Here is a 25,559-nt window from a genome sequence, read left to right as displayed (position 1 = left end):
TACCTCTCCTTCTTCTTCCCTGCCTTGTGTAGACCATATCAATGAGCTCCTTGTCCTCTGGCTTCCAGTGGGTTCAGGTAATGCAGGGTGGATAGTGAGATCAGGGTATTTTAATCCCTGGCTCCCTCACTACAGCTGGCCATGTCCCTCAGCCTGTCTGGCAGCCCCTCCACACAGCCTTCTCCTTTCCTGTTCTCCCTCAGGCAATTACCAGCCCAGGGACACTGTTCCACCCGTCTGTTCCCCTACATGCTGCCAACACCTATGTAAGTATCCTATTAAACAACTCTTAAAATATCCCAATTGGAATGTGCCATCTGCTTCATGCTGGGACCATAACTGATACAAATAAGCATTTGATCCACAGAGAGAAGAGGACTGCTGACCTCTTGGTAGTTACCAAAGATAAAGAGGGGCCAGATTAGCCGAGTTGAAGCATTACCATCTAAAATTCCAGCCCAAACCTTTCTTCAGGAACCCTGCCCACTCTGCCTCTGTGAATGGCATCCCCTCTCAGGTTGGTTTCAGTGTTTTCAAAGCCGTGGGTCTGTGCATGTCAGGCTGGTAGCACCCTGTTTGTTTTGGTGTGTGTTTCAAAGAGTAACAGACTTCGATCCAGCAGTGCAGGGGAGCTCTCCTGAAAGTCACAGGACATGGAATGTGAAATGCTAACGTGGCCCTAGATCACTTGACTTGCAGCACACGTTTTAGAAAAATGGAAGGATTGATGTTATGTAATTTTAACCCCTACCAAAATTCGTATGTTGAAGGCTAATCCTCCAAAGTGATGGTATTTGGAGATGGGCCTTTGGGAGATAATTAGGTTAGATGGGGTCATGATGGTGGGACCCTCAGAGTGGGATTAGTGCCCTTATAAGCAGAGACACCAGAGAGCTTGCTGCTACCTTAATTCTCTGCGAGTGCGCACGTGTGTGTGCACACACACACAGGTCATATGACCACACAGCAAGATGGCAGATGCCTGCAAACCAAAAGAGCCTTCAGAGAGAAACCTATCTGCCAGCATCTTGATCTTCGACTTTCCAGCCCCCAGAGCCGTGAGAAATACATTTGTTAAGCCACACAGTCTGATATCTCATTTAGCAGCCCAACCTGAGACAAACGTGTAGATGTTTTTCCAAACAAGCTATCTGTACTGTCACAGACAGTCTATTTGGGTGGTCCTTGCTCTTTTAGAAATTTGTTTCGGCAATTTCTCCTTGTAGCCTACTGTAATATTTAAAGACATTGGAGATTTTTTGGCTGAAATTTAAAGGCCAATGTATCATTCTCAGACTGGCTGAACTTAGAAATGAGTAAATTTTCTCAATTTTGCCAATTAAAAAAAATCCCTTTAGCTATAGATGTTGAGGAGGCTGGGCCTTTGGGTTTTTTCCTAAATGGAAGTGGGAGGGTGCTCACAGAATGATGCCAAGCACCGGTGGCTGTACAATTTCCGTTTTATTTTGTGTGCTTTTTTTATAGGATATAAATAATGACAAAAATTACAAAATTTATAACTGGAAGCCCAAGCATATTTACACATATGTTTCTGTTTCAGCAAAGCTACTATTTACTTTGCTCCTATACAATTACCTTTTGGTACCATACTTCAGTGTTATTTTACTCTCCATTTACTACATACATATCAACAGTGAATAGGCAAAATATATACAAGGAACTGTTCAGGTCAAGTAATTTAATATTGTATTAAAATTCTTCAACACTGAACTAAATCCATTTACATTTGTCAGTTTGAAATAAAATTTAATTATCTTTTTTTAAAACTCACCAACTGATGAATAACTGATAATCCTCGGGTTTGAAATAATATTGATTAATAAAAAAAACATTAAGACAACCCCACAATTTATCAATATCGCTATAATGAACTTCAAAATGATTCACAATATGATCAGTTAGAACAATATACGTTAAAATGTTATTTTTTTCTATAATGATATTGGTACTGTTTATATAATTTGATTCTACATAAATATACATTATGGTATCATACAAATACTCCACAGAGACATTAAAAAAATTAAAATACCTTAAAGAAATGTAAGTAAATTTTATTTAATCAAATAGTAAGCAAACATTTATTTGTTTCAAGAAAAGAGTTTTATTACTTTGGAATCTCTCCTCTTTATTTTTTTTTTTTTGTATTTTTTCTAGAAAAAACTTTTTGCAATAGAGTTTTATTAACACCTTTCTCAAACAAGGTTTCCATGACAGAAATCTTGATAGCAGGAGCCCTACATTTTGTTTTTTAACGTTTTCTTTAAAACACTGTGAAGGTTAAAAAAAAAAACAATCTTTGCAGCTTATGGCTGCGTCAGCACTTTCGGTCGGATGCCAGTCTGCTTGCCCTAATCTCCTGCTCTGGGGAGTGTCATCAGCACTTTGCCACACCCAAGCCAGTCCTCTTGGTGGTAGCAGTAAAAATTTAGTTATTTGAAATGAAACCAGAAACATCCTTCACAACTAAACCTAGTTTTCTTATCAGTGCATTAATGAAACATTCTTTTAATAAAAATATTTAATACAAGACACACTTTTCTGTGCATAATAAATTCCTCTGTTTTGAATCATTCTTAAATTTTGAATCAATCCATAGATGTAAATGTTTTCTTTATCTGACATGGTTGATTACATATAAAACCCACAAATATAGAAATTGGGAAACAGGATTTCCTGGCAATCATGGGGGTGGTTTTTGTCCTTATGCATGAAATGGTGCTCAGTGATACGACTTTACAGGTGTTTTCTGGGTAGTTCTGTTCTGACTCTACCTTTAAAACTGCTGACTGAAAAATCCAAGATTTTTATACTTTTAGGCAGTATTAGAGATCCCCTGTACCTTTTTTTAAAAAGGTGTTATCCCCAAATTCAGCAAAGCAGTGTTGGGGGCAAAGTCATTAGAAATACGTTGGGTGGTGGCAGGGAGGGGAGTCGGGAGAGTCAGCGAAAAATCTCAACTCATGCCTCTCAGGGGTTACGGCTGGGAAGTCTTGGTTGCACACTTTCTGTCACTGGTGCAGAAAGAACGTCCCCAGGAATGGCCAGCAGCCTTTCGCCCATGACAAGGCCACACAAACAGAGCAGTCTTCCTCCTGGGCTGGGTGGAAACTGAGGCGCGAAGGGAAGCCTGCTCCGGGACTGCTCAGCGTGCAAGGCACCGCGAGGACAGGAGGATGGTGAGTATCAGAAAATTGTGGTTTCATACTTGGTATTAATTCCTCTCTTGGCTTCTTGTCCCGGCTCCACAATCCATGGCAGATTGGCCAAAGTCTTTTGCTCAGATGGGTCGATCTGCTTTAGAACAGAAAGGCTGATGCCTGTTATACGGTACCTGTACCGGGGTGCAAACATGCTTCCTAACACTTCTTGGAAACCAGTACTAGGCCCTGACAGGACTGCAGTCCTGTCACAGACCAACAGGTATGTGAGAATCGTGTGTTTGTCCTTTTCATTTAGGTTTACTGCATAAGGACTGTATGCAAGACATTCAAAGGGTGGGTGGTGAATGAGACCTGGCCCTTGCTCTTGAAGGCACACAGATGGGGAGCAAACACAGAAACACTTCAATACTGAGAAAGGGGGATGGAGGGAGGGAGGGTGCTCTGCAGTTAGGGAGCCAGGGGACTTCCTAGAGGAGGTGAACCAGGTTATGTCACTCTCCAGCTCTCAAGTCTACAATAATTTCCATGACAGAATAAACCCGAATTCCTCAAGGTGAAGTCTAGCCACACTGACTTTGCTTCTCCCTGCATGCCAAGACCACACCCAGGGCCTCTGCTCCCATCATCTGTTCTGTAGGAATGTCCTTCCCCAGACACCTGCATGCCTTACACCCTAATGTCACTCAGGTCACAGCTCAAACATCACCTCCTCACCTCTTCACCCAATACAAAATAGCATCCTAACTTCTCTTCTCTTCTGCTCTGTTCTTTATAATCCTTATGCCACACACATCATATATTTATTCCTTCATCCTCCACTGCAATGTAGGATTTTGTTCTCTTCACTGTTTCCCCCAGACTTAGAAAAGCTCCTGGCAACCCAGTAAATAATAGTAGGTACACAATAAGTACTTACTGAATAGATATTATAAAACAATGAGGTAATGTCTAAACAGCTGGAGGATGAGCTAGAGTTTGCCTGGTGAGGGAGCAGGGAAAGGGGGGAACAGCATGTGCAAAGCTCCTATGGTAAAAAGAAGTGGCTGGTTGAGAAGCTGCAGTTAGGTCGGAGAGTGGAGATGGGAGGGTGAAAAGGTGAGCAGGGCCAGGTCAAGCTGAGCCTTGAACCAGACTGAGCTGAGCTATAAAATGGTTAAAACCATTTTAGCCCCTGTGCATATAAAGTCAAACAGGCCATTCCTGGGTAATGCTTGAGCTGTGAGCTCTCAGGAGGGGCCCTGGAGGGAGTTTTTCACAGCACTGCTCCCTCACCTTTTGGTGTTTCGACATCTGCCCTGGCCCTGGCCACCTGCTCTGCTCAGGAATGCTGGGGCAAGAAAGCCTGGGAAGGTCTCATTTGTATCTCCACAAGGCTGTGGGAAGGACTTCACATATTCTTAGGAATCATGGAATATTTCTCAACAATAATCAGCTGGACCTGAGGGAAATGGAACACGGACACCAGCTGAGGGGGATGGGATGTTGCGGCAGTTAAAGGACATCAGTATTATTCACTATGTATTTTTGTATTTCTCAGTGAAGGCTTTTCAATGAATATTTTATGAGCCCTCATGGCACCTAACCCAGTTGTGCTCTTCTGGAAGTTTATAGAGACCAGAGTAAAGTCAGATGGAGGCACCTGCCATCTGAGAAAGAATATAATAGTCTAAGAGATAATCCAAAAATATTCTGAAAACTGGACATTTAACTTACAGGTTTGTTTGTTTGTTTGTTTGCAGGGGGGAAATAGAATTAAAAGCAGGTATATAGTTGATTGTGACTAGGTATCTACCTCAGAATAGATGGCCCAGGAAAAGCCTCTTCATGTAACTGAGACCTGAATGACAAGTGGGAGTGAGCTGTGCAGAAAGATGGGGGATACTCTGCTAGGTGGAAGGAACAGGTGACACAAAGGCCTCAAGTAGGAATAAGCTTTGGTCTGTTGCAGGAATAGGAAGGCCTGAGCATCAGAGAGCAGCACGGTGGGAAATTAGGTTTAGGTACCTGGGGCAGTGGTGCCATGATCTGATGTGTGTTTTAGGATCACTCTGGTTGCATAAGGAACTGTTAGGACATGTACTGCAGTAGTTCTGGAGAGCATAGTGGTGGTAGCCTGGATGAGAAGAGTGAGGAAATGGAGAGGAATGGGTGGATCGGAGACATGTTTTAGGGGTTGAGTAGATGGCATCTGCTCATGTGTTGTACACCGTGGTTGGAGGAAGACAGGAATTAAGGATGACCTCTAGATTTATGGCTTGAGCAACATGGTGAATGGTTATGCCATTTACTGAGCTGGGAAAGACAGAGTATAAATAGCTTTGAGGGGAAAAACAAGAATTCTGTTCTGGGGACTTCCAGGGAAGATGGCAGGGGAGGAGAATCCTAGGCTCACCTCATCCCATGGATACATCTAGAGAACACCCCCATCAGTGTAAATAACCCAGAAAATGACCTATAGATTGGCAGAAAAGACTTTTCACAGCTAAATGTAAAAAAGAGCCCACATTGAAGAGGGTGGAAAGGGCAGAGATGCAGTTGGGAGCCAAACACCTGCAGGACCTAAAGGAGGGATCCTGTGGGTGCAGAGGGGGAGAGGAGCAGACCCCACACCAGGCACCCCAGGCACAGAAGACATGCACTGGGAAGATGAATTCCTGTAACATTTGACTTTGAAAACCAGAGGGACTTAACATCATGAGTTCTTACAATCAGTGGGGCTTAACACACCTGGAACTTTGAAAATCAGTGAGCCAGAGAGTGACAGGAAACTGAGTCCCTGCCCTTAACATATAGCATAACAAATAGCCCCACCAAGATACAGCATAGAAGCAGCAGTTTGAAAAACACCTGGGGTATACAGGAGGGAGGAAGACTTGCTTACTAATCTCAGAGCATGTGCTGGAGGGGCCGAGATCTTTGGGAGACTTCAAGAACAAGAGAACTGGCAAGCACCATTTCCCTCTCCTACCCCCCAGCCTGGATATGGGTACACCCGTGTGAACCACTGCAGCAAGAACTCTCTCCACCTACCTTGCTAACAGCATGCCCTGCCCCCACGCTCTCCTGTGGACCCACCCCCCGATCTGGCCTTGCGAGTCCATCCAGAGCAACGCCACAAGCATGGCAGGATACAAGCAGCCCTGACAGGGGTCAGCACCACCTCAAAGGGACTTCTGCCCTGGGGTAAGGGGAATAAAAGCACACAAGCAATCTGACTGTGGCCCCAGGAGTGGGCTGGGGGCAGATATCTGGTCTGACTACAGGCTCCACTCATCAACAAAAACTCAGGGGACAACACAGGGAGAATGCTTTCCGTGCAGTGCTCCTGCAGCTCTGGAAAATACCTGGTCTAACCCAACTCAAGCCCAAGGCTGCCCCAGACTGGCCCACTAACAACACAGGGAACCAAACCCTGCCCACAACAGGTAAAGAGAGCCACAGAAGACAACTGGACTGAAGGCAAAAGCAGCTCAACCACAACAGTAAGGTACACACAACACACAGAGGGAATACCCCATAAGTGCCAGGTTCTGATGAAGAGGGGACATTGCACTGCAGGGCGCTATAGGACCTCTTGTTGATAAGGCCACCACTTTCAAGAGCAAGAGACATAGCTAACTTTCCTAACACACAGAAACAGACACAGGGAGTTAGACAAAATGAGGAAACAGGAAGATGTCCCAAATGAAAAGAACAGGACAAAATCACAGCAAGACAACTAAACTCTTGGAGATAAGTAACGGAGATAATATGCCTGATAAATAAATAAAGGTCATAAAGGTACTTACTGGACTTGAGAAAAGAGTACGGGACCTCAGTGAGACCCTCAACAAAGAGATAGAAAACATAAAAAAGAACCAATCAGAGATGAAGAACCCAATAACAAATTAAAAATACACTAGAGGGAATAAATAGACTAAAGGAAGTAGAAGAATGGATCAGTGATGTGGGGGACAGAGTAGTGGAAAGCAAGCAAGCTGAACAGGAGAAAGAAAGGATTAACAAAAAATGAGGCCAGATTAAGGGAACTCAGTGACACTATTCAGTATAACACTGCATTATAGGGATCCTAAAAGAAGAGAGAGAAAAGGGGGCAGAAAGCTTATTTGAAGAAATGATAACTTAAAACTTACCTAATTTTGGGAAGGAAATGGAAGTCCAGATCCAGGAGGCACAGAGAGCCCCCAACAAATCAAACCAAGGAGGTCCACACCAAAACACATTGTAATTAAAATGGCAAAAAGTTGTGCTAGAGAATTTTTAAAGCAGCAAGAGAAAACAGTTACATACAAAGGAAGCCCCATAAGGCTATCAGCTGATTTTTCAGCAGAAACTTTGCAGGCCAGAAAAAAGTGGCATGATATATTCAAAGTGCTGAAAGAAAAAACCTCTAACCGGCAAGGCCATCATTCAGAATAGGAGAGATGATAAAGAGTTTCCCAGACAAAAGTTAAAGGAATTCATGACCACTAAACCAGCTCTACAAGAAATATTAAAGTGGACTCTTAGAGTGGAAAGGAAAGACTATAAGCAGGAGTAAGAAAAGTAGGAAGCACAAAAGCAGTATTAAGTATGCCTATAAAAATCAGTCGAGGGATTCACAAAATAAAAGGATGTAAAATATGACACCATACACCTAAAATGCGGAGAGAGGAGTAAAAATTTAGTGCTTTTAGGGGCGCCTGGGTGGCACAGCAGGTAAGCGTCTGCCTTCGGCTCAGGGCGTGATCCTGGCGTTATGGGATCGAGTCCCACATCAGGCTCCTCTGCTGGGAGCCTGCTTCTTCCTCTCCCACTCCCCTGCTGTGTTCCCTCTCTTGCTGGCTGTCTCTATCTCTGTCAAACAAATAAATCTTTAAAAAAAAATTAGTGCTTTTAGAATGGGTTCAAACTTAAGTGACCATCAACTTAGTACTCACTGCCATATGCATAAGATGTTACATACAAACTTTATGGTAACCACACAACAAAAGTGGTAATAGATATGCAAAATAAAGAGAAAGGAGCCTAACTTTATTACTAAAGAGAGCAGGCAAACCATGAGAGAGGAGAGCAGGACAAGAAAGGAACAGAGAACTACAAAACAAAATAGCAATAACTACATACTTGTCAATAATTACTTTGTTTGTAAATCAAGTGACATAGGGTGATGGAATGGATAAAAAAGCAAGACTCACGTATATGCTGCGTACGAGACACTCATTTCAGACCTAAACACTCACACAGTCTTGAAATGAAAGTGAAAGGATAGAAAAGCATTTATCATGCAAATGGAAGTGAAAAGAAAGCCAGGACAGCAATATTTATATCAGGCAAAATAGACTTCAAAACAGATGGTACCAAGAGACAAAGGACACTACCTAATCATAAAGGGAACAATCCAACAAGAAGATAACAACAATTGTAAATATGCAGCCAACATGGGAGCACCCAAATACATAAAGCAGCTCATAACAAATATTAAAAAAAAAAAGTAATCAACAGTAATACAATAGTAGTAGGGGACTCTAATACCCCACTTACATCAATGAATCATCCAAACAAAATCAATAAAGAAACAGTTGCTTTGAATGACGCATTGAACCAGATGGATTTAACAGATATAATCATCTTAAAACAAATACACATTCTTTTCAAGTGCACATGGACCATTCTCCAAAATAGATGTTAAGCCACAAAATAAGTCTCAACAAATTAAAAAATATTGAAGTTATACGATGCCTCTTTTCTGACCACACCACTATGAAACTAGAAACGAACCACAAGAAAGAAGTCTGGAAAGAACACAAATACATGGAGGTTAAGAAACATTACTAAACAATGAATGGGTCAACCAAGAAATCAAAGAGGAAATTAAAAAAATAGATGGAGAGAAATGAAAATGAAAACACAATGGTGCTAAATCTTTGGGATACACCAAAGATGTATCTAAGAGGAAGTTTATAGCAATACAGGCCTACCTCAAGAAGCAAGAAAAATCACAAACAATGTAACTTTACACCCAAAGGAGCTAGAAAAAGAACAAACAAAACCTAAAACCAGCAGAAAGAAGGAAATAATAAAGATTAGAGAAGAATGAAATAGAAAATTAAAAAAAACAACAGATCAGGAGATGGTACTTTGAAAAGATCAACACAATTGATAAATCTCTAGCCAGACACATCAAAAATAAAAAAGAAAGAGGGGACTCAAAATCAAAAATGAAAGAGGAGAGGGGCGCCTGGGTGGCTCAGTTGTTAAGCATCTGCCTTCGGCTCAGGGCGTGATTCCAGGGTCCTGGAATCGAGCCCTGCATCGGGCACCCTGCTCTGCTGGGAGCCTGCTTCTTCCTCTCCCACTACCCCTGCTTGTGTTCCCTCTCCCACTGGCTGTCTCTTTCTTTAATAAATAAATAAAATCTTTAAAAAAAAATGAAAGAGGAGAAATAACAACTGACATCACAGAAATAAAAAAGAATTGTGAGAATATTATGAAAAATTATGTGTCAACAAGTGGGACAACATAGAAGAAATTAGATAAATTCCTAGAAACATGTAACCTCCCAAAACTGAATCAGGAAGAAACAAAAAATTTGAACAGACCAATTACCAGCAACGAAATTGAATCAGTAATCGAAAAAACTCCCAACAAACAAAAGTTCAGGACCAGACAGCTTCACAGGTGAATTCTACCGAACATTTAAAGAAGAGTTAATACCTATTCTTCTCAAACTTTTCCAAAGAATAGAAGAGAAAGGAAAGCTTCCAAATTCATTCTCTGAAGCCCTCATTACCCTGATATTAAACAGATAAAGACACCACCAAAAAAGAGAACTACAGGCCAATATCCCTGATGAACATTCATGCAAAAATGCATAACAAAATATCGGCAAACCAAATTCAACAATACATTAAAAAAAAATCACTCACTACAATCAAGTGGGATTCATTCCCAGAATGCAAGGATGGTTCATATTTCCACATCAATCAATGTGATACATCACATCAATAAGAGAAAGGATAAAAACCATATGATCATTTCAAAAGATGCAGAAAAAGCATTTCACAAAGTGCAATATCCATTCATGATAAAAACCCTCAACAATGTAGGTTTAGAGGGAACATGCCTCAACATAATAAAGGCCACATATGAAAAACTCACAGCTAACATCATACTCAACGGTATGATAGACCTGTTCCGCTGAGATCAGAAACAAGACAAGGATATCCACTTTCACCACTTTTATTCAACACGGTACTGGAAATCCTACCCTCAACAATCAGACAAGAAAAAGAAATGAAAAGCATCCAAACTGGTAAGGAAGGAGTAAAACTTTCATTATTTGCAGAGGACATAATACTATGTATAGAAAACCCTCAAGACTCCACCAAAAAATTACTAGAACTGATACATGAATTCAGTAAGGTCGCAGGATACAAAATCAATATACAGAAACTGCATTTCTATGCACAAATAATGAGGTACCAGAAAGAGAAATTAACAAAACAATCCTACTTACAGTTGTACCAAAAATAGTAAAATACCTAGGAATAAACTTAACCAAGTAGGTGAAAGATCTACTCTGAAAACTATAAAACACTGGGGCGCCTGGGTGGCTCAGTCATTGTCTGCCTTCAGCTCAGGGCGTGATCCCGGGGTCCTGGGATCGAGCCCCACATCAGGCTCCTCTGCTGGGGGCCTGCTTCTTCCTCTCCCAGTTCCCCTGCTTGTGTTCCCTCTCTCGCTGGCTGTCTCTCTGTCAAATAAATAAATAAAATCTTTTTAAAAAGTGAAAACTATAAAACACCGATGAAAGAAACCGAAGATGACACAAACAAATTCCAAGACATTCCCTGCTCACAGATCGGGAGAACAAATATTGTTAAAACGTCCATACCACCCAAAGCAATCTACAGATTTCATGCAATCCCTATCAAAATACCAACAGCATTCTGCATAGAACTAGAACAAACAATCCTAAAATGTGTATAGAACCACAAAAGACCATGAATAGCCAAAGCAATCTTGAAAAAGAAGAACAAAACTGGAAATATCACAATTCCAGATTTCAGAATACACTACAAAGCTGTAATAATCAAAACAGTATGGTACTGGCACAAAAATAGACACATAGATCAATGGAACAGAAGAAAGAGACCAGAAACCAACCCATGATATGATCTATTAATCTTCAGTAAAGGAGGCAAAAATATGCAATGAGAAAGAGTCTCTTCAACAAATGTTGCCGGGAAAACTGGACAGCTACATGCAAAAGAATGAAAGTGGTCCACTTTCTTACACCATACACAAAAATAAACTCAAAATGGATTAAGGACCTAAATGTGAGACCTGAAACCATGAAAATCCTAGAAGAGACCACAGGCAGTGACTTCTCTGACATCGGCCATAACAAAATTTTTCTAGGTGTCCCCTGAGGCAATGGAAACAAAAGCAAAAATCAACTACTGGGACTACATCAACATAAAAAGCTTCTGCCCAGCAAAGGAAACAATCAACAAAATTAAAAGACAACCTACTGAATGGAAGAAGATACTTGCAAATGACATATCTGATAAAGGGTTAGTATCCAAAATATATAAAGAACTTTTACAACTTAACACCAAAAAGCCCCAATAATCCAATTAAAAATTGGTAGAAGACATGATAGACATTTCTCCAAAGAAGATACACAAATGGCCAACAGACACATGAAAAGATGCTCAACATCACTCATCATCAGGGAAATGCAAGTCAAAACCACAGTGAGATACCACCTCAAACCTGTCCGAATGGCTAAAATCAAAACCATTAGAAACAAGTGTTAGTGAGGATGTGGGGAAAAAGGAACACTCATACACTGTAGGTGGGACTGCAAACTGGTACAGCCACTGTGGAAAACAGTATGGAAGTTCCTCAAAATATTAAAAATAGAATTAACAATATAACCCAGAAATCACGCTGTTGGGTATTTACCCAAAGAATCTGAAAACTTGGAAAGATATATGTTTATAGCAGCATTGTTTACAATAGCCAAATTGTATGTTTCAGATGTGTGTTAGATATTAAAGAAGCAACTGAACATACAAGTCTGGGTTTGTGGGAGTGCAAGAGGATTGGGAACCAGTGGGGCTGGGTAGGTGCAGAGGTGACGGGACCATGGTGTCTGAGGGGAAGGTTTTCAGAGGACATGCAGTTACTGGTGATGCTCAGAGATGAGGGATGAGCATGGGGGTGAATGGCTGAAGTGGGGTTGAGGTGAGTAGTCAAGGAGCAGAGGCTAGATGCTGGAGGGATTGTCCCCATTGAAGCTGCCAAGGGATTGAAGGGACTGAAGTCGCCAAGAATGGTGGCAGGAGTAGAGGCCCAAAAGAAGACTATACAAGAAGCCACATGGTCACAAAGGCAGGTGCTTCCTGACAAACATTAAAGATCTTAGACTTCCCCCATGACCCCACAAGAGGGGGATGGTGGGGAGGAGAGAGCTAGAGATAGAAGGATATGTGGGTGTGGGAGCAAGGCATCTGGGGGTTCCTGTCTGTCCCGAGCCCCAGCGTTCCTAGGATGACACACGGCAGCCGGAGCAGAAGCCAGATGGGAGGCTGGTTGGGAACGCTCCAGCTTCAGGGTATTGCTACTACCAGAGGAGGCCGCTTTGAAGTCATAAAAGTCTGTTAGGACAGGATGTCTACAGAGCTTGTGGGAGGGAAGGGGAGGAAATTCCTGGAGGAAGACAGATGACGAGGAGGAAGGAGGGGCTGCACCCTCTGAAGAGTCACTGCTCTGCAGGAAGCCCCAGCTGCTGGGAGAAAGCCTGCCGCAAGCTGGCATCCAAGCCTCTGGCAGAGGGGGAGAGGGCCGCTCTGCTCTGACCCGAGACGTGGGCACAGCCTGTGCATCTGGCTAGCTCCCTCTAGCAGGCACCTGGGACGCCCTGCTGTGAAGCTCTGCCAACCTCTCCAAGGGCCTGTGGCTCGCAAGAGGTTTCGGCCCCTGGTGGGATGGCGTGAAGCCTCAGGGAACATTGTTCCCAAGCTTGCCTGAACCTTCAGGAAAGATTCATCAAGGAAGCAGCAGCACCCAGTCCACCTCTCACAGAGCTGCCACAGGTGACAGAGAAAGTGGAATTTTCTTGAGAGACTCTAGGTTCAGACAGATGGTCCCCCGAGACTTTGCAGGAACCAGGCTGGGAGGATGAAGGACACATGCCAGGAGAATGAGGCCAAGGGAGACAGAGAAAGGCAGGCCCCCCACATCACTCGGGACCTGCTTAACCGCTTCCTCTCCCTCCAGCTCAAGATTTTCAGAACATCTGTATTGTTTCTACTTACCACCGACTTGCGAATGCTGACACGAGGCTTGGGGATGGGTTTGGAGGGTTTGTTTTCAAAGCTTTCTGGAAGTGTAGAGGAATGGCCCCCTTTTCTTGCTTGTAGTGCGAGTTGGTAAGCAACTTCAAATGCCTGTCCCAGTGTTAGGATGATTTCGTAGGCTAAATTCTGCAAGAGAAAAGAGAAAAGCATTTACTATGGCATACCGCAGGTTGGCCAAGTTGAGTAGCTGAGGAACACTGTGGGAGGTGAACTGGCAAGGACCTTGAACTAGTCCACCTGGTGTGGCAGTGAGTCAGTGGAAATCTGTGAAGAACAGGAAACCCCAGGTCCAATCTAGAGTCTATATGAGGCATTAGCTAGCATGCGATGCATTGGCTGACAGCCACGCTAAGGAGCCGACCCCCAACTTCACCCTATGGGGAGCAGGCCCACACCCACTGGCCCCAGGAGCCTATTCCATTCAGAGACTCCCTCATGGGCAGCTGGTCTGCTCCCAGGCCTTGGAAGATAAGGGGTTACTACGGTCCTTCATCTGAGTTCTGGAAGCGCCTCAGCCGTGCTTGTGACGACGAGCCCACACACTCCACAGGAGGTGTTCCTGAGAAGTTTGGATCTTTTTACCTCAAACATCTGTGATTCAGTGAACATCTCTAAAGCACAATCAAAATCTAATTTAGGCGGAGGAGAGAGGCATTAGTCATGCTGGTGTGGTGTCTCACAGTTACAGCAGCCAGCATGCAAACAGAGCCAATTATCCATCTATTTCTTGAGGCGCTTGCTCTCCCTGTGGGTCCACTCCATATTTTATCATCAAATCAGCAAGAGACAGGAGATTCTGTCAGGCCCAAATGCCATGCCAAGCAGTGACTGGGAGAAAGGTTCTTTTCTTCGGACCTTCAATCACTTCCTTCAAGACGACTTCTAGCTTTCTTTTCTCTTCTCCAGAAACGTATCTTTGGTTTCTGCCTTCTCTTCCCAGCACAGCTCCATCTGGTCGTCTCTCACTGAGAAAACATGACGTTGTCTAACCCCAGAGAGGCAGGGTCTTGACAATGCCCCTGAGGTCACAGCATACCAAACAGGTAGACGCCTGTCAGTCACAGAGAACTTTCTTAAAATCACTGCACCAGCAGAGAGCAGGCACGGTCTGTCTCAAGTTTTCATTCTGATCAGTGTCCCTAGAATGTCTATTCATTTTTCAAAACAGAAATGGCATTCTGTTTATGTGCTTTTCCAACTATGGCCCCTACCAATCTGGCTCCTCGAAATCAAGCCACAGAATAGCTCAATCCCCATGATGATGGGGAGAACCGTTTGGGTTTGTTCCCACTTGATGAAGACAGTGAAGGAGAAACAGGCTGGCTTTTGGAGGCCATGTGGAAGAGGCCCATGGGTTTGTGCACTGACCAGATTTCAGATCAACGCCAGGCTATTGTGGTCTTAGACTGAAGGAGGGAAAATGCCTCCGAGCTTGAAATCTGTTTTGACAGAGGAGGTGTCTTCTCTGAGTGACGTGTTAAGAAATGATGGCCCCACAAGACAGACGTGTGCTTGTTGGAGACACTGAAACTTGCACAGCCAACTGAGCACTTCCTGCAATGAACACTGATCCCATGTTTGCCTCCACGGATGAGTCAGACTAGTAAATTAGCAGTGCACCGACAAATGATAGTGGAGGAGGGCTGGCAGACAGCTCTGGCCATCACTGCACAAAGAGGGCTGAACCCTTCGACTGCCTACACTTGGCACTCACGTCATCGTCAGCTTTGCCTCCTAGCGCGCAGAAGGGACCCCTCTGAAAGGGAGACTGGGGCTTTTGACTTCTGTAGTCTCCATGTGAAGTCACGGGCTCTTGGTCTTGTTCAGCACGACTGTGGAGCTGGCTGATGTCCGTCTGTCAGAGCTATGTAGCAGATAGTCATGCTCTGGGTGGGCAAATGGACTAAGGGAAAGATGGCAGATTCAGCAGTTCTATAATGTTCAGCTTTTAGCTACTGGAACAGTGGAGCTTAATGAGTGTGAATTCCTGTATCATTAACCTAAAAACAAATTCCTGAAAGTGAGATTTACTTAAAGCTCCAGTGTCATCAAATGAAAGTCAAAGAGGCTCATTTGAGCAAGTGAGATTTTTCACATGACTGTTATGGGAAGCCTAAAGGTTTTTGAAAGGTACCGGGTTAGAAGCCCTGCTTTTTCATTTTTAATTAGTTCTTGGTGTTAGGAAACTGCTCAAATAAGACACTGAGACCAGACTGTGCCAAACGGCCTCTCCTGGTTTGGCTTGTGTTCTTCTTGAGTCTTGCTTTTCACTTGATTTTCGAATGCTTTAGAGTTTTTTCCTTATAATTAGGTATAGTAAAGAGCTGGACACCGTTACCTTTCCTATCTCTTCTGTCACCTCAGTGTTTGAGGTCTTGATTCTGAAAGCCAGGGAGGGCCCATGGGCATGAGGAGCAACTGATTCTGATGGGGCTGGAGTGCTGAGTACTGACACACCAGGGCCCCTGAGGGGAACACTCATCAGATGGACCTGCAGACACGTGTGGAGATGGGGAGGAAGATTCATTTCTCCCGCCTCTCCTTAGTAACGGTCCCACTATTTAAATGAGAGGACAGTTACTGTGAGGGTAGGAGTTTCTACTAGGACGAGACCAAAAGTGAATACTGCAGTATCAGAGAGGCTGAGGTCACAAGCCTCGCCTCCTCCTGTGAGCCAGGCTTGCCGACCCCGGTGATGCTGGCTGGCATTGAAGAGCTAGAGATGCTGCCCCCAAACCTGAAGGCCCAGCCACTCTCTGCTCGCAGCTGCGGGGAGGCCGGTGCCCGAGACTGTGCCTGACACACCGCAGGTGCTCAGTAAATGCACGCTGAATGAATGAATGAATGGGCAGCCAAAGGACAAACTAGAGAAACAGCCCTACTACAGGTACACTACAGTTACCCTACATACAGTACAGATATACTATACAGCGGTATGACTCTCGGAAGCATAGCTACCATTAAGTAAGGACTTTACAGGTGTTAGGAATTGAGTGTGCCAAGCACTAGATTTATCTAAGTATTACCACAGTTATCTGCAAAATACCATTATCCTTATTTTATAGGTGACGAAATAGAGGTTCAGAGAGGTTAAGTAACTTGCCTGACATCACAGAGCTAGAAAGTCACAGAGCTGTGATGTGAACCAGTATTTGTGGCTCAAAGCCCATGTTCTCAACTCTACCCACATGTGTAGCTTGTTCCAGGATGGCTGCCATCAATTCTGCTGCCCTGTGTACATGCCATGACCTTCTCCTAAGAGGGTGAGTCTGTTTCTTTACCTCCTTGAATCTGGATTGGCTCTACTGACTTTCCCAATTAGCAGAATGTTGCAGAAGTGACATGCTGGGACTTCCGAGATTTGGTTGTGAGGAGCCTTGTAGCTTCCATCCAGGCCTCTTGAAACACTTGCTCAGAGGGAATCCAGCCATGTGTAAACATTTGACCACCCCGAGGTCACCGTGCTGTGCGAAGGTCCAAGCTAGCCAGAGGCAGAGACCGCCTGGTAGGAAGCAGCAGTTGCAGTCATCCCAAACTTGCCTCCAGATACACAGCGAAGGAGTCATCCTGGACATTCAGTCTCTGGGAGACGCCGCACAGGGAGGACGCAAGACTGCAGACAGATGGCCCCAGTAGAGCTGTCCTAACATTAGCAGCCCACTGAGCCACCCCAGCAGAGGCCCGAGATTGCTGAGCAGAAAAGGGCAGAACTGCCATATTCTGCCCAAATCCATAACTCACGGAATCCTAAACCTAATGAAATGGATATTCTTCTATGTCACTAAGTTTTGGAATGGTTTGTTAAGCAGCAACAGATAACTGGAACACCATGTGATGCTAACAGCGGCTGGCTCCTATTTAGGCAGCAGAAGGAGGAACTGCCAGCCTGGGAGCTGGGATGGACAGTATGTAGTCCTGGGGAGTCACTCCTGGAACCACCCCACCCTTAGCCCTGGCCGTGGGGAAGCTAGGAGTCCTGTGACCCGTCCTGGTCACAGCATCACAGTAAGCACTAAGGTGTCCCTTCACACGTTAGCCCAAACCACGGAGCTGGAATGTCCTTCTAAGTTGGCACAACCATTTACTCATCTCTAGTCACTGCCTCCCTTGAGCATAAATTCAAACTCCTTTAACTTTACCTTCACTACTTTACATCTTTCCAATGATGTAACCCCACCTGTCTCTGTTTCTTCCCTTCCTGGCTTACTGGAAAATACCTGCCTTGGCTTCTCCAGCATGAGTCTCTTTCTAGAATCACATTTATTATGGCAATTGGCCTCGAGCATTTTCTACCTTACAAAGACCACCACTGAAAGCGGGTAGCCTGTGTTTGCAGGCATGGGGGATGATGACTGGGGACAGCATGCTCTAAGCCTCATTTTTCTTAATTTAAAAATGGAGATAATAACATGCAGTAGTGACTTCACTGGACTGATCTGAGAATCACTCACGATTACACTTAACCAACGACAGTTTCAGCGACATTCATTACTTTCTGTGTGCCATATAGCGCAGGACATGCTTCATTCACGTGGACTCTCTCACTGAATCCTAACAACCACCACCTGTAGGGGTTATTAATAACCATGGAGCTGTTATTCCTATTTCACATGTGAGAGAATTCAGCTCAGAATGGTTAAATAACTTGGTCATGAAGCCAGCACCTGGCAGAGCTAGGATTTGAATCCAGGTGTTGGAAGGCCCTGCTCTTGACCACTATAGCTTAGAACTATAGTTAAGATAAATGACTTCTGCAAACTGGTTAAAAAAAAAAAAGCTTAAAAATATTAAATACAGAAGCTCCTGGGTGGAGGGCATCTTGACTAGGGTGAGGGTTCCTACAGGTACACAATTTGCTTGGGTCTCACGCCAGGACCAGTGGAGAGACAGCCTCCAGACAAAGGGTGTCCTCTGTGATTTCCTGTGATCCATCATCACAAGGATTCTCAGCCGGCGGCAGTGCCCCTTCCATGAGGAGGGAAGCCGGGCAACACTCTCTCCAGCAGAGGCTCTTTAGGAGGAAGGCAGGGAATCCCGAGTCAATGGGCACAGCCACCTCAGGGAGAACATCCCAATCTCTAAAGCCCTTCCCTTCTCCCCTAGGGATTCTGTTCTGTGAATTAAGAATTGTTACATTAGAGGAATTTGCAGAGCCATCATATTTTAAGGATAGATCTTAATAGTAATCAAGGGATACAAACTTGTTTTTTTTTGCAAACTGGGGCTGTGTAGGCAAGCTTGCATTTACTGTGAGTTCAAGGCAGTCAGGACTGCAGTTGACCACCTTGGATACCGACTGAGCGACTTCCATGTATCAGGGCCGAGTCCCTAATGCCTGGCCCGTGCCTGGCCTACAGCAAGTGTCCAGGAATGCTCACTGAATGATGGGGAAAAGGGGAGGCTCATGGAGGTGTCCTTCATTGTCCTGCATCCTAGTCCCTGAGGCTGCACCCAGCACATTGCTCAGTTTGGTGTTAGAAAAAGTGCAGCAGAGATGTGGGCAATCTGTCCTCTAGGAAAAATTCTGGTCACTCAGGTATTTATGTTAACTGATGCATCACTAGGATTCTTTTATGCTTTTTTCCCCTGCTTTATCCTTTTGTGTTTTATTTGAAAAATTAATACTTATCATTTCCATAACCTGATGATCGTTATAATAAAGGAAGAAGTGAATATGTTGAATAGTCAGCTTATAAAGGAAGAACCAGCTCATAAAAATTAGAAATGTTTAAGCACACTGTACAGTAAATAAGCTCTCACCACAAGCACAGAACACTGGCAGGTGGAATCGAAAATGACTATCCCAGTAACTGTAGCCCCAGCCTGCATCCCATCCCTCCTGTGAGGGGTTTCCTTCTCCCTTCCTTGTTGGAAACCTCCAAACAAATTCGGGGAGAGCCCGGTTCTTGACCCTGCTTGCCCCTGGGAATCCACTGTGTCCTTCTTGTCCAACCAGTCTGGGATTCTGTTTGGGGTGTCCCACTGTAGGGGTGCCTTTTGGTTCTGTCCTAGCAATAAGCTTTATCTGCATCATCAAGAGGCCTGGAGGGGCAACTGTGGAGGTGGCCCAGGATGGGACAGGAAACAAAAGCATTCTTTCATTTTTAGAAGAAAAAAAAAAAGCCCAAGCATTTTTGATAAAGTAGGGGCTTGAACATTTTTTAGGCTGAAGGATTCAGCCTTGCATATTTGCCAGAATATTCATTATAATGTTTTAAATTTTCATAAATAGGGGACTAATTAAATACACTGCATAGATCCACACAGTGGAACACTAGTCAGCCAATTAAAATGAAAATTGAGTCATTTAAAAAAAACTGGTTGAAAGACTAAGTAAAAATACATGGATGTGTACAAACATAGATGGTATCTATGTGCATAGAAAACAGGGATATATATTAAAATGTTGTTAATGGTTATCACTGAGTGTTGAGATTGCGGATGACTTTTTGTATTTCTTTGTATGTTTTGAACTTTATTCAAATGAAGATGAATAATTTTAGTCATAAAAAAGAATAAGCTTTTCCATTTTGATAATTAAAAACGAGAAAATATTCTAGCTCAAAAACAGTGTACTTATTCTTTACCCATCACCTTGGGGTTCTAGGTGCCTTTTCATTCTTTGGCAGAGAGGGCTGGAAACTGTTCCAAGCAAAACCCAGGCCCTATTTGCAGGTGTTACTCTGGCTTGCCTCCATGTGCCAGAGGGGCTGGCCATCCATTTGGCCAAGAATCTCATTTAGCCTCCTCAGTTTTCACAGTGGATGTCAATTCTAACATCTGCTCAGCTGAATTTTAGAATACTTAGCTCTTTCTTTAACCTGGAGCCCCAGTACCTCTACCCCAGGTACAGAGCAAAGAGCTGAGCCTTCTGCTGTCCAAGTTCGATCAAGCGCAGCTGAAAACCTGTATGTGGGCGTTGACTTACAGGCACGCACTCAGCCCACTCTCCCAGCTGTGCTGGGTTTTATCCCTGCACCGCGCTGGACCGCCTGTGCCCGGACCGTACTCTGTTTCAGCTCGCAGGGCTGATGAGGCCGTGCTAGCAGCGACTACCACGTGACATTGCTCACTGCGCCCCAGGGACCTGCTCAGTGCCTGATGTGGGTTAGCTCACCCTCACAGTGACACTCCTCATACAGCTACCTTGTAAAGCGAGAATCACCACCCCCAATTTTATGTGCGAGAAGCTCAGCATTAGTGAGTTTAACTTGGCCAAGTTCAAACTGCTAGGAAGGGGCAGAGGCAGGATTCAAACCCAGATCTGACCTCAGATGAGCCAGTATTTCGGGCCACAGGGTTCCTGCCTTCTTGCTTTCGTGAGTCTGCCGGTGTTTCACTGTCACTGAGGCGCCTGAAAGGAAGAGTCTCGTGTTCGGGAGATTCACTGTATGAATGTTAGTAAGATGCTATCGCACAATACTCTGCCATGGAGACCCAGGACAAAAAGTTCTTCCAGAGTACAACTCTGTGGTCTGCATATCGATGTGAAAACTTTCCCCTTGGTGTTGATCTTCCTTTTAGTAGGTCTTGTCCCTAGTTCAGATCTGTGTGTACCTAAATTTCAGACCTATCACACCTCTTTATGGAAGCGGCCTTAAAATACTTTACGGAAACAGATATGGTATAAATGGTGTCCATTTCTTCATGTAAACATTTGTTTGAGAGCTCACTTTGTTTAACCTGTTATTGCCAAAATGGCTGACCGGGCACATCATGTGTGGCCTTCTCATCTCCATGGGGAGAGAGGGCCCTGCTGGCCCAGGCTGGGAGGCTGCTGTTTACAAGTAGACCGTTCTGGCCTACCTACTGGCGTTTTCCATTAGCATTAAAAAAACAACTACCACATTTCAGTAAGTGCGTTTGAAGGGACATTTTAGTTCCATAGCCCCAGAAAACTACAGGCCCACACCTGGCTGTTCTTTGGCCTCTGGGGCTCAGCAGAGGCTACCCACACCTGAAGAAGATGCAAACACACGCAGTCAAGGAACGGGCTGTGTCTGCGCATGGAAGCCCCGGATGGGGCAAAGGGGCCAAGGGCATTATGAGGAGCCTCCGGTTTGCTACATCAACGTTGGTGAATCGAGACCATGCCTAGATCACCTGAATGGGCCAGACCCGCCATGGGCTACCCACCTATGGAACCCATCCCCGCCACTGAGATGGCACTGGGACTGGGGGCTGGTCCAGGTGACCTGGAGGTCCCTTTGTACCCTGGGGGATCCAGGACTGTATGATTAGAAGCTGATGCCTCACCTAGCCAACCATGGATTCAGTTTAGAGATGTATGTGAATTGACACCACGTTAAATAGCAGCATATTACGCAAAGGCCAGACTGCCGGGCTCGACAATCTATCAGCCAGTGCCTAGAGATGCGGTGACCAAGGGGCTGGCCTTCATCTCACAGGATGTCCTCGTGGCAACAATCACCCCAGAAACGATTCCAAAAGGCCAAGTATTTTTGTCTATTATAAAATGGCTTTGGCTTTTGGCAAAACACCCTTTTCCCATCTCTCACATCTGGCTGGTGAGTTACTTCTCATCCTTGAAGATTCACCTGGGGCATTCTATCTTCTAGGAGTCCTCTCTTAATCCCCTTTCCTGACCCCCAGGTTCAACCAAGTGTCCCTCCTCAGGCAGCCCTGCAGCACCTTGACACGGCTCTACTTACCGCGTGGTATTTACTAGTATTTTCTCTTTATAGGTCCGACCCTCTCAGTTGGTGGAGCTCCTTGAGGGCTCTAGTCTCATCTGACTTTGTGTCTTTAAGGCTTAGGGTACCTTAGGTGCTCAACAAATGTTTGTTGGAAGAACTGAAAAAAGGAAGCTGCTTGGTAGGTCCCTAAGATCAGAGGACTTGCACTTAAGGGTTAGAGAAGGGTGAACATGGACGGCAGAGACAATTCTTGCCGCCTCTCTTCTCTCCCACAGGCCGACCTGAGTGCACACACGCCAAACCAGTACAGGCAATGCCACAGGGGCCTGAAGACAAAGGAAAGTGGTTTTCAATCTGGGTCCTCAGTGGGGTCTCCAGAAAGAAGTCACATTTCTTTCTTGGCTGTATTTTGCTTGTACTTGTTTTTTAAGGCCTCGGGTAAGCTTCATCTACAAGTTGCTTCACCCACGTCTTGAGGCAAAAATAACTCTGAGAATATTCTGAGCATATTCACAGAATTCATTGACATCTCCTTAACTCTACCTATAGTTAGTTCTCTCAAGTACAAGCCAGAAATCAATCTTGATAGATTATATTTGTAGAAATAAATACTGCCCCATCACAGGTCTTACGTTAGGCATCTGGTCCAGGGCTGACATGTTGGCTGGTCAACGTGCAGATAGCCTCTTTAGGGCTGATTTCAGCTCACTGAAAGAATCATGACGTTAATATTTTCCCCTAACTATAACAGGGGTACATGTAGACAATTTTTAAAATATATAAAGAAGAAAACAGAAAATCACCTATAAAATTCTGCTGGAATATAGCCAATACTGCATTTTGGTTTATTTTCTTTTTACATTCATATATATATATATATATATATATACACACATATATGTATATATATACACATATACACACAAATACTTTGATATGCTATATGAATATGTATGTGAATTTAAAACAAAATTAGAATCATACTTGGTGTGTGGTTTCAGAAGTTGCTTTTTCACGCAACATTAAATGATGAATGGCTTTTCCTGCTGTTAAATGTTCTTCAAAAACCAGATTTTTAAAGGTGGCAGAGCATCCCACCATTACCTGCTACAGTTTAACCTCACGCCTCACCCTGAGTACCTGAGTGCGCACTGGCTTAGCACAGACTTAACAAGGAGTTTGGGCCCTCCTCCCCAAGACAGGACTTGCTTTCTTGTAACGTTCCAGGTTCACCATGGCGGTCACGCACCTGTGCCCCGTGGTCACCCACCTATCCTCATGGAACCACAGCCTAAGTTGGCTGGATAGCAGGCCTCGGGCAGCCATGCTGGAGGACTGGCTTGCCAGGGCAGAAGAGAAACACAGTGATCTTTTCCCTGTTACTTGGCAGGGGTTTGGAGAAAGGGTGTCAAAAGAGAGATTTGCTAGGTTTCAACTTCTCCCTCTTCAAAAGTCAAAGCTCCCGGTGGAACAGTAACCCCGCCACTAACTTGTGATGCCTTTGAAAAGGGGCACTTCCCAAATTCAAAACCCTTTTTATTTTAACCCTTCTCATTGAAAATCTTTCTCAAATGCACAAGTTAATCTCCTTGGCTTAATAAACACAGTAAATATAAATGATTTTTTCTTGCTTATCGCAGATGTGTGTCTAATGCCCTGAGCTCACCACTGCAAAGTGAATTAATGAGTTGTCATGCCTCCCAACTTGTCACATGTTCATGCAAACTAAGCGTTCAGCTTCCAGCCCGAGCACGCCTCCTCCGGGAGCCCCAGCCCTGCTAGGTGCTGGCCCAGCTCCAGGATAGCATGGGTGGGATTTTACTGCAACTATTTGTTATGTCCCTACTTCTTCTACTGAACTACGAGCTCCTGGAGAGCAGGGACCTGTGCCTAACTCATAGCAGGCACTCAATAAATGTATTTAAATGGACTTCGATTTTTTTTCCCTCAAAGTGTGGAATACTGCTGCAGCAAACACACGCTGTATATGAAAACCTGGGACATAAATCCTCATACAGGTTCTGATGACAAGAAGAACACAAACACCACGGCAACTGCTACTACTCCCTCTCCTGTCCCCAGCAGCTGAGAATGACTGAACGCCCTGGGCTGGAAATGGACACGTAGTAGCTCACTTAATTCTTAGCATAGCTGTAAGTGCGGAGCACTGTCGTTCACCTCTGCTTTGCAGATGAGGAAACTGAGGATTCGTTCTTGGCCAAACTGTAAAGCTAAGAGGTGCTGACCTGATTCTAAAGGCCACACCTCTAAACGCGACATGCGACTTAGTCATTCAGGAGGAGGCTATATTATATGAACACATGTACAAAGGCGGCCAATCTGTGAAAAAAAAAAAATGCCAGAAGGTCTTTTGCTCTAACTTCACAAAAAATGGGATTGATTTAAGGCACTAATAACACCCATCCCTCCCTCACCCACAAAAAATAGGGATGAGAGAGAAAAAAAAAAGAGTATTATTCCTTGAATATCCACCCACCTTTGACTTTGTGACTTGGTTAATTCTCAATGATTTATGCCAATGGAGTTGAAAGATAAAGACAAATGCACCCTGACAGTGTTAATTTATTCCTTTTCTCGGTGAGGGAACAGGTGGTGGTGTATAAGAACCACTGGGCTTTTCTCTCATCTATGGAACATAAAACTAGGAAGATCGGTAGGAGAAGAAAGGGATAAAGAAAGGGGGGGTAATCAGAAGGGGGAATGAAGCATGAGAGACTATGGACTATGAGAAACAAACCGAGGGCTTCAGAGGGGAGGGGGGTGGGGGGGGAATGGGATAGACCGGTGATGGGTAGTAAGGAGGGCACGTATTGCATGGTGCACTGGGTGTTATACGCAACTAATGAATCATCGAGCCTTACATCGGAAACCGGGGATGTACTGTATGGTGACTAACATAATATAATAAAAAATCATTAAAAAAAAAAAAAAAAAGAACCACTGGGCTGCCAATGCGCCATTTTTAAATTCAACTAGAGCCCCTCGCTGCTCTTGGGAGCAGGATTCTTCCTGACACTGACTTGCTGAGGAGTTTCGCCGGCCAGGGGACGGCCTGGGTTTTGCTGTCGGTTGCTATTACACACGGCAGACAAGCCAGGGGAGGTGTTACAGTTCCATCCGAAGGGCTCTATGCACTTTCACATTTTCTTCTATTGCCATGTACTTTCACAGTCTCATGGTCAAAGAGGTGGAGGGTGACTCTCGGTGGAGAAAATGAGAAAGAACGAAAGCTACCACCGAGCTGCACGTACAGTATTAATTTAGCCGTCAGAGGCCAGCTGGCGTCAACAACAACAGCAACCGTTTTCTTGCACCAAGCTCCCACTTTGTCGGACAACCTCTGCGAC

General features: G+C 44.4%; 1 protein-coding gene across 7 annotated transcripts in view; it reads right to left on the bottom strand.

Moving 5' to 3' along the window:
• Nucleotides 1-2,273: 2,273 nt before the first annotated feature.
• Nucleotides 2,274-25,559, bottom strand: part of ANKS1B (ankyrin repeat and sterile alpha motif domain containing 1B) — a 1,053,061-nt gene continuing 1,029,775 nt past the window's right edge. For 4 of the 7 annotated variants that reach the window (XM_044384492.2, XM_044384494.2, XM_044384496.2 and 1 more), the window contains 2 exons: nt 13,493-13,660; nt 2,589-3,318 (listed from right to left, as the gene is read on the bottom strand). In XM_044384492.2, the coding sequence (XP_044240427.1) occupies nt 3,208-3,318; nt 13,493-13,660 (279 nt within the window). In that variant the 3' untranslated portion in view covers nt 2,589-3,207. Of the gene's footprint in view, nt 3,319-13,492; nt 13,661-25,559 lie in introns of all 7 variants that reach the window. The other 3 variants (XM_044384493.2, XM_044384495.2, XM_057316514.1) reach the window with 2 other exon arrangements.

Source organism: Ursus arctos, unplaced genomic scaffold, assembly GCF_023065955.2.
Source record: "Ursus arctos isolate Adak ecotype North America unplaced genomic scaffold, UrsArc2.0 scaffold_21, whole genome shotgun sequence".
NCBI classification, from domain to species: domain Eukaryota; kingdom Metazoa; phylum Chordata; class Mammalia; order Carnivora; family Ursidae; genus Ursus; species Ursus arctos.
This window is presented reverse-complemented; position numbering and strand designations above follow the sequence as displayed.